Source organism: Oncorhynchus gorbuscha, linkage group LG13 (genome assembly GCF_021184085.1).
Source record: "Oncorhynchus gorbuscha isolate QuinsamMale2020 ecotype Even-year linkage group LG13, OgorEven_v1.0, whole genome shotgun sequence".
NCBI classification, from domain to species: Eukaryota; Metazoa; Chordata; class Actinopteri; order Salmoniformes; family Salmonidae; genus Oncorhynchus; species Oncorhynchus gorbuscha.
The window spans coordinates 18,808,611-18,821,325 of NC_060185.1; the positions used below are offsets into that span (position 1 = coordinate 18,808,611).

At 42.1% G+C, this 12,715-nt stretch overlaps 1 protein-coding gene across 3 annotated transcripts in view; it reads left to right on the forward strand.

Annotated features, from left to right (window-relative positions):
• The first annotated feature begins 633 nt into the window (after positions 1-633).
• The window catches only part of LOC123992559 (stromal interaction molecule 1-like), a 53,158-nt gene continuing 41,076 nt past the window's right edge, over positions 634-12,715 (forward strand). Inside the window, exons 1-6 of one of the 3 annotated variants that reach the window (XM_046293773.1) lie at positions 634-1,262; positions 1,749-1,872; positions 7,305-7,435; positions 9,408-9,522; positions 11,198-11,306; positions 11,412-11,527. In XM_046293773.1, coding sequence (XP_046149729.1) covers positions 1,761-1,872; positions 7,305-7,435; positions 9,408-9,522; positions 11,198-11,306; positions 11,412-11,527 — 583 coding nt within the window. In that variant the 5' untranslated portion in view covers positions 634-1,262; positions 1,749-1,760. The remainder of the gene's footprint in view (positions 1,263-1,748; positions 1,873-7,304; positions 7,436-9,407; positions 9,523-11,197; positions 11,307-11,411; positions 11,528-12,715) is intronic. The other 2 variants (XM_046293775.1, XM_046293774.1) reach the window with 2 other exon arrangements.

A 12,715-nucleotide genomic window follows, 5' to 3' on the forward strand; every position in this document is an offset into this window, starting at 1 on the left:
AGTACTTAAGTAAAATGACTTTAAAGTACTACTTAAACGTTTTCTCTGGCAAGTGGTACTGAAGCCATGTGTAGGACCAGAAGACTCCTCAACAGCTTCTACCCCCAAGCCATTAGACTGCTTTATTAATAAAAATCGCTACCGGACAATTTACATTGACACCCCTTTTTACTTAAGTAATTTTCTATAATAATAAAAAAAAAATGTTTTACTCAAGTATAACAATCAGGTACTTTTCCACAACAATATATATATATATACAATTTACATTGACACCCCTTTTTACTTAAGTAATGCATATATATATATATATATTGTTGTGGAAAAGTACCTAATTGTTATACTTGAGTAAAACATTTTTTTAAATATATATATATATATATATATATATATGCATTACTTAAGTGAAAAGGGGTGTCAATGTAAATTATATATATATATATATATATATATATATATATATATATATATATATATATATATATATATATATATATATATATTTTTTTTTACCTTCACAATTCGTTTACACCATTTACAGGGCGGAACTCTTATTTTGAAGGATTACTAAAAACACGTGACAGGAAGTGATTCACTAAGAGAATTGAACGAGTCAGCTCCAAAGCCAGGAGTTTAAGCTTTTTTGAGTGTGTGTGTGGGGGGGGGGGAGAAACCAGCTGTAGCAGACATGTAGTTCGTCAATGACAATCGCTCTGTGTTTGAATCAATCATAAGTACTTTTTTCTTTACTCGAGTGTATTTTATCCAGTAAATTGACGTAAGAGGACGGATTGGCTCTTGTTCTGTCATTGTGTATAGCTCGTGTGCTATGGTTAGCTGCTGACAATGATCTGAAGTCAGCTGTGCTAGTGGATTGGTGAGTGAGCTGAAGACGGGACCGGAACCATTACGTTACTTAGTTCTCTTTATCCTCGTGTCTGTGTTATTCGACCACCTCGGCCCTTGCCTTGGATTGTCATTAGCGGACTAAACAGAGCGGAAAATCATTTGTCATATGCAGCTAATTTAGTTTTTTAATCCATGGAGTACAGAGGGGTTTCTCTTTGCAGTTTGGACCTACGATTGATGACGTGCCTTTGATTATACTGTAACCACGAAAGTTGTAATAAGAGCATCAAATGCAAAAGTATTGAAATATAAAAAACTACAATTTCATGCCTACCTAGAAAATCATGGAACAACTGACCCGATTATGAACGGTATTCAGGCCTGGCTGTCAAAATCACTTATGTTTTGATAAGGTTGGTTAGCTAGCCATTTGTTATTGTTAATTAGCTGTTAACGCGTTAGCTATGATTGCTTGTGAACCATATCCAGCTAATATTGTCTTGTAATGATTTTATTGAAATAGCTAAACATGTTAATTGTTTGCTAGTAGTATTATGGTCATGATAATGTTTAGCATGAGTCAACCACTGATTTTTGTTAGGGGCTGTAGTACAGGCTCTACCTGCCTACGTGACTTCTATACTGAGTAACTAGCCAAGTTAATGTCCCAGATATGGGCTACCAATCCTCCTTGTCCGATGATAGTTTGCTTGTAAAGTTTCCGATGTGATCTCATTTGACAATTTTTAGTTAATTCTTTTAGATTGTAATAATAATTTAAGTCATTGGTTTGAAATCTGAAGTTCAGTCATAGTTAAAAAACTAGTCTAGTACAGTATCTAACGTTATACATTCATGTGAGATGTCACTAAAACATTTCTTCTCCACCCTCTTCCTAGCAAACCTCCATTATGGATTTCAGCAAATCGTTGACCTTGTGGATTGTATGCTTATGCCTCCTGAGCGAAAGTTGGAGGGTCCAAGCCAGCTCAGACCACCATCATATTGATAGTGGTGTGTCAGGTATGTAAATATCATTGAGAAATGTCCAAACATTATGACACGCCTGCAAGTGTGTGTTCATACAATACTCCATACACAAAGTGATCAAAATTGGTCACTTGTAAACTTTTGTTGCATTATCAGTGCACTAGAATCTCCAGTGCCATTTTTTTGTATTTAGAAATTGTGCCAGCTCTAAATGCAGCCATGCTGAGAATAGTTAGGGTATGCATTCTCCATTAAGCTCTGTCCTCGGGTGATCATGGCACACAGTCAAGTCAGGGAGTCTGGCATCTTGGTAGTGTTTTTTTTTCTTGTCGATTTGACAAGTCAGTCAAAATGTATATTTAGTTATCGTCACTAGTTTTTCCACAGCATTCAATAGAATTCCAAAACGGAATGTGTGACACTATTGTCATAAGTTATGTAAACTAAACAATGTGACACTGAAGATGTTTGGGACTTGTAAGGAACATCATATAGGTGTCGAAGCCTCACGTCGGGTACAGTAGGGGCGGCAGGGTAGCCTAGTGGTTAGAGCGTTGGACTAGTAACCGAAAGGTTGCAAGTTCGAATCCCCGAGCTGACAAGGTACAAATCTGTCGTTCTGCCCCTGAACAGGCAGTTAACCCACTGTTCCTAGGCCGTCATTGAAAATAAGAATTTGTTCTTAACTGACTTGCCTAGTAAAATAAAGGTAAAAAAATAAATAAAAAAAAGACCTAGCCTATTCATTGTTAGTTTGAGACCAAACCAGTCTCCTCTTGTTCCAGTTTGGGTGGGTATGTATAATAGGTCATATCATATTTAAACAGCTGTGGGTGAACTGGGTGCCTGCCCATAATTTTATCAGCACTGTTTATACAGGGCTCCTATGATTGCACATGACCAGTGTTGATGTTGAACTTGTGGCATTTGTAATTTATCATGTAGTGCTATGCTTCCTGTCTAAGGGGCGCCTAACTATTGTAGGCCTATTCTTAAAAAATGGAGACATTTAGAAATGAATAACAATAGCTTAAAAGACTACTCTCTGCCATGAAAGTTACCCTATTCTATACCACTTACAGTAATTGTGCCTCTACTTGAGAGGTTTTTTGATTTGACGTCATGCAATGAGGCCAGACTGTGTAAAGGCTTCAGCTGAATTGGACAGGCCCAGTCATGAAGTAAAGATTGTATTTGTGGTAAAACATTGAAGAATGTTGTAGTGGTGTGCTGGACCTGTTGGTGGTGAGACATTGAGTGAATGTGGCCTAGCTACCCACATATATATAATGTATAGGCTATTGTCTGTGCTCAGAAACAGTTTAACTAGCTTGTGGCATTTGTGTGATGAAGAGACTCGGGGCCTGGAGAGGGTTGACTACTACAGACTACTGCCAGCTACAGTAAGGGTTGGGCATCCTGGAGTCAGGATGGAAGCAGTCATTACACCAGTGGAGTGGTGCAGAGGGCAAGTGTGTGTTTAGTCTTCTACAAGCGAATACACAGGGTTAGATAACTTAAACCTCTTTGAAAAGGTAGTCTCGTATGTAAATATGTAATATCCATCTTGTTTGCTAACCAAATGAGGAAGAGTGTGTGTGTGAGAGCTGCAGTTGATGATAAATGTAATTATTTTACAATATAGAAGTGTTTGCTGAAGTCCTGGGCTGCAGTTCTGGAATGTAGACACTCTGGTATTTTCAAATGCACAGAAAACAGCCCAAAAAGTAACTTTTCAACCAGCACCACCACACCCTTGGGTTTTAGACCTTTTAACCTTTTATCTAGTAGGCTAGCTGTGTTCAGCACACTGACTTGCGTGGGTTGATTTGGAGTCTGTTGAATTAAAGAGCAGGTTGACCTGAAAAGGGTTTGTTATTTGGTGGAGCCATATCAGCCAGGAGGCTATAATTTAGAGCTGCATTGTTATTGTCTAGGTAGTAGGTCTATTAGCTTCGGTTACTCGGTTTGCTAAAGGCTGTACGCTGGCACAAGATTGCTCAGATAGGCTACTCATTGCACCTGAAATGGGGACCAATAGGGGTGTGACTTTAGAGTCAAGCTGCCACTATAGCTGTAGAGCCTCATTTGCAGCTGTAGAGCCTCATTATGGCAGAGGAAATACTGCTTTTGATCAGAAATGCTCCACCTCACTTTCTGCTGCAGTGCAGTGGCACATTTGTGGCAAATGCTGCTGCCTGTATGTGTTGAAGGGAAGGCTTTACAGTCAGAATGATAACATGTCTTAACAAGCAGCTATGGACAACCTGACAGAACATCAGTTGATGGATTAGCAGCTTGTTGTAGCCTACATACACTTTTATTCATAAATGTATTTTGTTGTTGGAGTTCCCAGTAGAGTGGGAGGGTGTGTAACCAAGTTGGTCGTTCCCTCCTGCACAGAAAGGCTTCTTGAAGTCAGGAACAGTTTTACTCCAAAATTGAGCAGTTATTTGAAAAATAGATTGTTGTATTCATCTATGGTTAAAATCAGGATGAAAAGGTAAGAGTTCATGTTCTCTATTCTTGTGTTCAACTACTCTCACTGCCTCTCATAACCACATATACCTGTATTCAATCAACTTAAATAGGTGGGAGTGGCTACAATTATCTTATTAGCCAATCCTGACTCCACATTCCTCACATAATTACAACTGTAGCAGAATATACTTTTGACTGGCTGGATGTGAAAAATGACTGCAAAACTGGGCGCTTTAACAAATAAACATGAACAGGCACACACACAATGGGGAATGTATGAATGAGTCTTTAGGTTAGGATGTGTAAGCTGTGGTGGTTGTGGTGGTTGTTGATATGCCTGAGTATTATAGAATTGATTCCACAATGGCCAACTGTCATAGTGTCTGTGGCTGACTGGCTCTAGAGCTTGACCGGTCGGGTATGGTGACTATGTGGTTCCAAACAAGTTTAACAATCCACACCTTTTCTGTAGTTGCCTACAGCTTGGCTGCTTGATAGAGTGCAATTCCACAGCTTCACTTTTCTGGCTTTGTTGCCATTTTCTGTTCAGCCCTTGCTGCCTTAATGAAGTCTTTGTCATAAATACATCTGCAGCAGTATTCCATGCCAGAGAAGCCCCTGCCTGCCTTGTGCTGTACTGATTCATGCCTATAAGTTGCACTCTGCATGGGCCGATTGGGGTAGGTCTTGCCTAATGCCTAGTATTGTAATACTACGAGTTGCCTTGTGCAGCAAATGGAAGAGCAAGCTGGAAATAAACACACACATACACACTTGTTGTGTGCTTCCTCATGATAGATTGCACCACACAGGAATCAACCTGATATCACGTTTCTTAGTGAGAACTGAAGACATTGTACTAATCTAGGCTATGCTCTATTTCATTTCTGTTTTGGGCTGGTTTCTGGGCAGGATAACCCACAGTCATACAAGCAGGAATATTTAGCAGACTCTTAGCTTTGATCTATCTGGTAAGCTTTTCCCCATTTAGGGACGATGCTATGACTTCTTTCAGCCATTTTGCCTGCTTTTAAAAATGTTTTATCCTGCGGTTTCATAGTGTAGACTACATTTTATTTATTTTTTATTTTACCTTTATTTAACCAGGCAAGTCAGTTAAGAACAAATTCTTATTTTCAATGACGGCCTAGGAACAGTGGGTTAACTGCCTGTTCAGGGGCAGAAGGACAGATTTGTACCTTCTCAGCTCGAAGAGATAGAAGGTACATTCTTTTGACCTGAGATTGTGAACTTGAAACTTAGAACATTGAAGCTTTCTGAAATGACACTTGGCTACACTGAAAATCTCTGTGGCTTAGAGGCAGCCTTGGTCATGCTCCTGCACACAGCCCAGAATGTCTGCAGACAGCAGCTCAGGCCAGACAAGGCTTTCCTGTCACTTGAAGCAAGGCCTTATCTGTGATCTGCTGAGGGGTTTTAATCCCCCAGGAGAGGGGGGAAAACTGCAGGCTTAGATGCAACACAACAATTTCATAACCATGACTACACCCAGAGGTACTCCCAGCATGTAACACCATTTTATACAACTTTCAAACAACTGTTGTTTTTGGTAACAGGGTTTACGTGTTATGCTCTACAAGTTGTTTTCTACCAGAAAATGGAGAAAGAGTAGAACCAGTTCAAATAACACTGTTATTTCTCTATTAGATGTTCATTGTTTCTTTTGAAAAATTATTTTAAAAGTATTAGGCCTTGTTTCACCATATTTAAACAAGAGTTCAGTTCAAGTTACAGGGTTGACCTTTAATGAGGGATGGACTAAATCACTATTCACATGACAAAGTTGTTTCTGAAGATTATTATTTCTCAAAGCAAAAACATAACTTGTCCTTTACAATGAGGGTTAAAATTTGAAGAAATGTTGGGGTTAAGTGTGTAAAAATCTTTCTAGTAGTCGGAAAAACATGACGAGGGACATTTTTTGCACTTTCACAAGTCATGTATAGAATCAAAATTGTATATAATTTATCTACGTGCTCTATATTTAAGGACACTTAGTTTCATAGGCCTTCTAGTAGGCTATGGAAAGGAAAATGACGTCAGCCTAGTAAATCATCATGATTTGTATGTTTTGCCCTCATAGTTCCCCCTGGTCATTGCCTTTTCCCTCACTAGAACTCTACTTCCCTACACACGTGTTGCACTGGGATTGATGACATTTCAGCACCCTTGTCACATTGAGTGTAGGCAACACTCTGCTTACACTGAAAAGAAAGCAAACTCCTACCCTCCCCACCATTCTCCAATGTAACCATACAGCTGGACACAGCCTGGTTATAAATAGCCTCTTGCTAGGTTTAGTTAACGCTCAGCTAAATGTAGCATCCCTATGCTTTTCCGCTGTGAGCGTCAACGCTCCCGGGTTACTATGGGGATTTGAACAAATGGCTCGGGATGGTTTCAAGGTGGACAGAGTTTTGGCTGTTGGCCTACCCATAAGCTGTGGTGTGTTACAGGTCGATAGCCACTAGTCCTTCTGTATGATGTAGGGTTGGGCTCTATCCAGATGTTCATATCTTCAAACCGTTCCCCTACCATCCTGGGGAAACGGTATTACCGGCAGTACACATGGGGCACTGATTATTTCCCCCCCCCCAAAAAACAACTATGTATTTTTGTTTTGACGCACACAACTAATTTAGGCAGCAGGGATCTTGATCATGGAGGGTTGATTATCTCTGCTGTAACCAAGAAGCTTAGTTTGAACGCTAGGGCTTAGCTAGCAAGTTAGCAAACCAAATGCATAGCTGGAGCCCTGAGTTGGAGATGATTTGTTTGGCACATCTTGGATAGTAAACTTAGTTTTTATAAGCAGTGGCGTAGCTTTAGGGCACCCCAAACTGTTTACCGCCCAAGCCAATTGTGATTGAGAAAATATCAGGTGTTGTTGGGAGCCCAATACAACTGCTGTCAAACGTCAGTCCGAGCTCTGACTCAGGTTGAACTTGTCTTTCCTCCCTCAGAACTCTGTCGCATCGACGAGCCTCGGTGCCATGATGAGAATAGCATCCTCAGTTTCGAGGCGATCCGCAGTATCCACAAGCAGATGGATGATGATGCTAATGGCAATGTGGACGTGTCAGAGACTGACGGGGTGAGTAATACTACCAGGTTCCCTACTCAATTTGACGTGTCAGACAGACGGGGTGAGTAATACTACCAGGTTCCCTACTCAATGTGACGTGTCAGACAGACAGGATGAGTAATACTACCAGGTTCCCTACTCAATGTGACGTGTCAGACAGACGGGGTGAGTAATACTACCAGGTTCCCTACTCAATGTGACGTGTCAGACAGACAGGGTGAGTAATACTACCAGGTTCCCTACTCAATGTGACGTGTCAGACTGACGTGGTGAGTAACTCTAATCCCCTGTCATCCACCAGCAGGGACTCCTTCCCAAGATGGCCAGCGATAATGAGATTAGTTAATGGCTGCCTGGTAATGGCCTTTATTTTGCTATTGAAGTAAGTGGTGAATTTGTGCTCTTCCTGGCTAGGCATTGGGCTCCCAAGAGGCAGAGCGGTCTAAGGCACTTCATCTCAGTGCTAGAGGTGTCACTACAGACACCCTGGTTCGAATCCAGGCTGTGTCACAACCGGCCGTGATTGGGAGTCCCATAGGCTGGTGCACAATTGGCCCAGGTTTGGCCGGTGTAGGCTGTCATTGTAAATAAGAATATGTTCTTAACTGACTTGCCTAGTTAAATAAAGGTTGAACAAAAAAACATTGAAGAAAATGTATGCAGTCAGAGCTGCTAAAATGACACCGATATGGCCTGCCCTCCTCTACCATCCCATAGCAGGCTTCTCTCTTGCACTGCAACCAGTAGTAGGGGCAGGCCTGGGAGAAGCCGGTAAGCCAGCCGGAGGTCTCTCCCTCTGCAGCTTCTTCTGCAGGGGCTGGGCAGTTTTAGAGAAGGAGACACTGGCTCTGGTTGATGATCCCTGAAGCAGCCAGCCTGTGAATTAAGCACACATCTCTGGTACCAGTATTGGCTCAGAGCCATCACTGTGGAAGGCTGAACAAAACACGCGGAGCTTTCGGACCAAAGTAGCTCTGATGCCTGGGCACTTCTTAAAGAAATACTAGGTTTTTATGATCATGTTTTGGAATTTTATTAGGATCTCTATTAGCTGTTGAGAAAGCAGGGTCCACACAAAACATGACATAATACAGAACATTAATAGACAAGAACAGCTCAAGGACAGAACTACATTAAAAACAAAACAAGATAAGATAATTGTAACATCATGACACAACTAAAAAACACATGTTGGACACCCCATACTAGGATTTTTAAAACATCAGCTATTTGGCTACATTGTCAAAGAAACGGTATGATAACAGCACGGGGGCTGGCTAGAGATGGATGAAACATAATGTCAGCTAAGCCCTGTCGCTGCACTGCTATGCTGTTGCTCAAGAGAACTGGAGACACTCAATGTGTCCGGTACTACTTACAGTAGGCTCATTACATTGGAATATTGGTCAAGTGTTTAGAGTAGAAAGAGGAACACCTGACTTCCTGTTTTGTGTTCCTCCTCATCAAATGATGTGTCCACATCTGTTAGCAATGGAGTTATAGGTTTGTACTTTAATCACAGGTTCAGGCCAGTAAAGCGTCAGTGGAATGTGCATGCTCAAACCTATAGATCTTTATTGACATTCACCTATTAAGACAATGTCTCAATCTTAATTGACATTGTCATAAAAGACCATGTGTTTTCTAGCCCCTTCTCAGTGTGAGTAAAGCATGCGGTTGCTGGCTGTTCCACACAGCCATCTCTACGGCTTGTCATGAATTCTGTGATAATGTTACAAGGCCGGATGCACACTGCAGGCACAGGGACGCACAAGGCTAGCTTCTCTGTTGGTTATTCTCTGAGCAAGCTAACACTTTGCAGTCTCCTAAGTCTACCTCAGCCTGGATGAAACGGTTTGATCCCTCTGCTCTGACATCATCCTATAAGTGACAGGCCACATAATCCTTCTGGCTGATTTGATTGACACCTCTCTTCCCTTCTTCCCTTCTCTCCCCCCTATGTGACCTCGGTGACCTCCAGTTCCTAAGGGAGGACCTGAACTACCACGATCCCAAAGCCAAGCACAACAGTTTCCATGGAGACGACCAGTTCATCAGTGTGGAAGACCTGTGGAATACTTGGAAGGGTTCTGAAGGTGCTGGAACTAACACCGTAGTGTTGCCTCAGCCCCCCACTCTGTCTCTGCTCTTTTCAGGCTAGCAGCACAAACAAGCCTCCCCTCCAGGCATGCTGCCCCACTCAGTGCATCCGTTTGCATATGAGAGTCTCAGACGATGAATCTCATTCGGTACACTGTGTTCTCTTCTCAGAGCTCTGTCGGTCCAGCCCACCTTGTTTGATGTCTCACTGCTGACTGACACCGTGTTAGCTAGACTCCCTGTGCTTTGTCTGTTTTACAGTACTGCACTGCATTTACATTTTTATCTTCAGTAATTAGATTGAATGCTTGATGTTTTGTGTGGTGACTGTAGGTAAGGGAGAGTTCTTGCTGCCCAACCATCCCAGCTACAGCAGTCAAACGTATTAGCTGGTATGTCAGCATTATCAAGTAAAGTGCAGACCACTTAGCAGCTCAAGCATCCTGGCAGAGGGTGATCAGTGGCCCTGTCATCATAACATACACACACAGATAGCAACCATCCACACTGACATACCACCTACGCCTCCTTGTCCTGCTGGCAGTACTCTGTCACGTTTATCATATACCGTTCATGGCTTTTCACATCTACACTCTTCTCTTTGTCCCTCTCCTTCCTCCCGCTCTCTTAATCGCCTTCAACCCTTCCCTCTCCCTACCTCGCTGCTCTTTCCCCTGTTTCTCCAAATCTCTTTCACCCCCCCCCAATCCCCTTTTTGTTTGTGTCTCAGTCTCTCTGCATTGCAGCTTCCTGTCGGGGCTCAGAGCGGAGGTTGGGAGTACTTTAGGCTGTTTTTAACAAATCTTCAATAATGTTCCAACCAGAGAATTCCTTTTTGTCTTCAGAAATGCAATGGAACTAAAGCTAACTCTCACGTGAATGCGCGTGGCCAGCTCGTGGCTCTCTGGCAGACCTCTGACTCATTCCCCTCTCATTCGCCCCCACTTCACAGTAGAAGCCTCAAACAAGGTTCTAAAGACTGTTGACATCTAGTGGAAGCCTTAGGAAGTGCAATTTGAATGATTTGGAAAAACTACCAACTTCAGATTTACCACTTCCTGGTTTGATTTTTTTCTCAGGTTTTTGCCTGCCATATGAGGTCTGTTATACTCAGACATCATTCAAACAGTTTTAGAAACTTGAGTGTTTTCTATCCAAATATACTATGCATATATTAGCAACTGGGCACCTTATTCATCCAAGCTACTCAATACTGCCATAAGTTAACCCAACCAGCTAGCTAGGTAGCAACACATTCCACCAGCTAGCTAGCTAGGCAGCAACACAATAAGTCTGCTAGCTAACTAGACAGCAACACATTAGCCTAGCTAGCTAGGCAGCAGCACATTAACCCACCCAGTCGACTAGGCAGCCTGTGCCCACACCACACTGCTGCTGACTCCTTGCCAGTCCTGTTTCCCCTACCCTGTCTTTTATTAAGAGGTGGCTAACGTTTGTAGCTACATTTAACACTGTGTTATGATAGAGGATTCCTCTAAGGGATTTTGGCTACACTCGTCTCACTGCGACACTCCTAAGATATAAAGCAGAATCACAGATGTTCTTTGTGTGTGGGTCGGTGTTGGCTCAAAGTTGGCGTACAACTAATGATGGAGATTAGAGGCTCATCTGAAACAGAGGGAAAGGTAATATCATGTTTTTGTATTGCAGTGTGCAACTGGACAGTGGACGATGTGGAGAATTGGCTCATCTACGTGGAGCTGCCACAGTATGTGGACGCCTTCCGCAAGATGCACTTCAACGGGACTGTCATGCCCAGGTAAATTAATCCATAGCGTCCTTCATACTAACCCTCCTATTCTCGCTCTCTTCCTCAATGCTACTGTGACTGCACTGGATAATCTCAATCTGTCTGTTCCCTCAGGCTGGCTGTGAAGAACGCCACTCTGACTGTGTCCATTCTGAAAATGCTGGATCGAAGCCATGTTCAGAAGCTGCAGCTCAAGGCCTTGGACACTGTGCTGTTCGGCGCCCCACTCAGTAAGTGGATTATTATTTTTTACAATTACGTGACCTGTTAGTGTGTTTCTTTCAACCAGACCGATAAAGGAGAATTTCTATTGCATTCTGAAGCAACTGTTTGTGAATGTAATTATAAGAATAAGAATAGTGTCTGCTCTGTTTCTCTTCAGCTGGAGACACTTGGTTAAAAACACAACTCCAAACTGTGTTCATTAGTCTCAAGCAGCAGCAGTGCTGGAAAATACTAGTTCTTATTAAGTTTCCCCTTTTAATGTCACATGCACATTCAAATACAGTGAAAGGCCTTTCTTGCAAACTCTAAACCCAACAATGTGGTAACAATGTAATACTCAAAATAACAAGGTAGAGCAAAAAAACACAAATGAAAAAGCTTGTCCCCCTATACGTTTAGCTAGTAATCATCTAGGACTTCCTGCAGGCAGTTTTGTTGCTGCGGCACAGAATACAGTGAATCAGTATGACTCATTTCAATTCTGCTACAATGTCCTTTGATAAATAACAAACTGAGTATCAGCGGGGCTACTTTAAGGTCAGAAACCACCATGCTTTCCCGTAAAGGAAGTGAAGCCCTGTTTAGGAAGGCTATAATTTGTGGTGCTCTGTGTGCCATACCAAAAGCCAGCCTGTTCCAGCCTCAGCAGAGAGAGCAGTACTATAAAAGACGTGAGTTGATGCTCAGGCTGAGCTACTCTGTATTCTAGACACACCTCTCTGGCGCACTGAGACAAACACACTACACCTCTAGGGTCCTATAAAATCACACCTCTTTGGCCCACTGAGACAAACACACCAAAACTCTCTAAAATCCGTGTTGCGAATGGAATCATGGAATACAAAGATTTTAAATGGTGTTCAACAATTATTAAATGTACTGAACGTAGTAGGAATCAACTAAATGTATGGAACTTATTAGAAAAGTCCTACATTTTCCCAAGTTCCTCATCAGATATTAACAAAATGAATCGGTGATTTGTATTTTCCTGCAACATTTTGAAACAGCACAGGTATGCCCGTTTGTCCGTGACATGCGCGTGTATGCCTACACAGTGTAGGAGTTAGTGATGATGCTAATGATAACCTTCTAGTAGAGATGGAAAGGCTTTCCCAGAAGCCTTCTCAATAAAATGTTAACTACAAAGTAGCCAATGCCTAACTGGCAGAATGATTATTTTCATCAATCCAGTG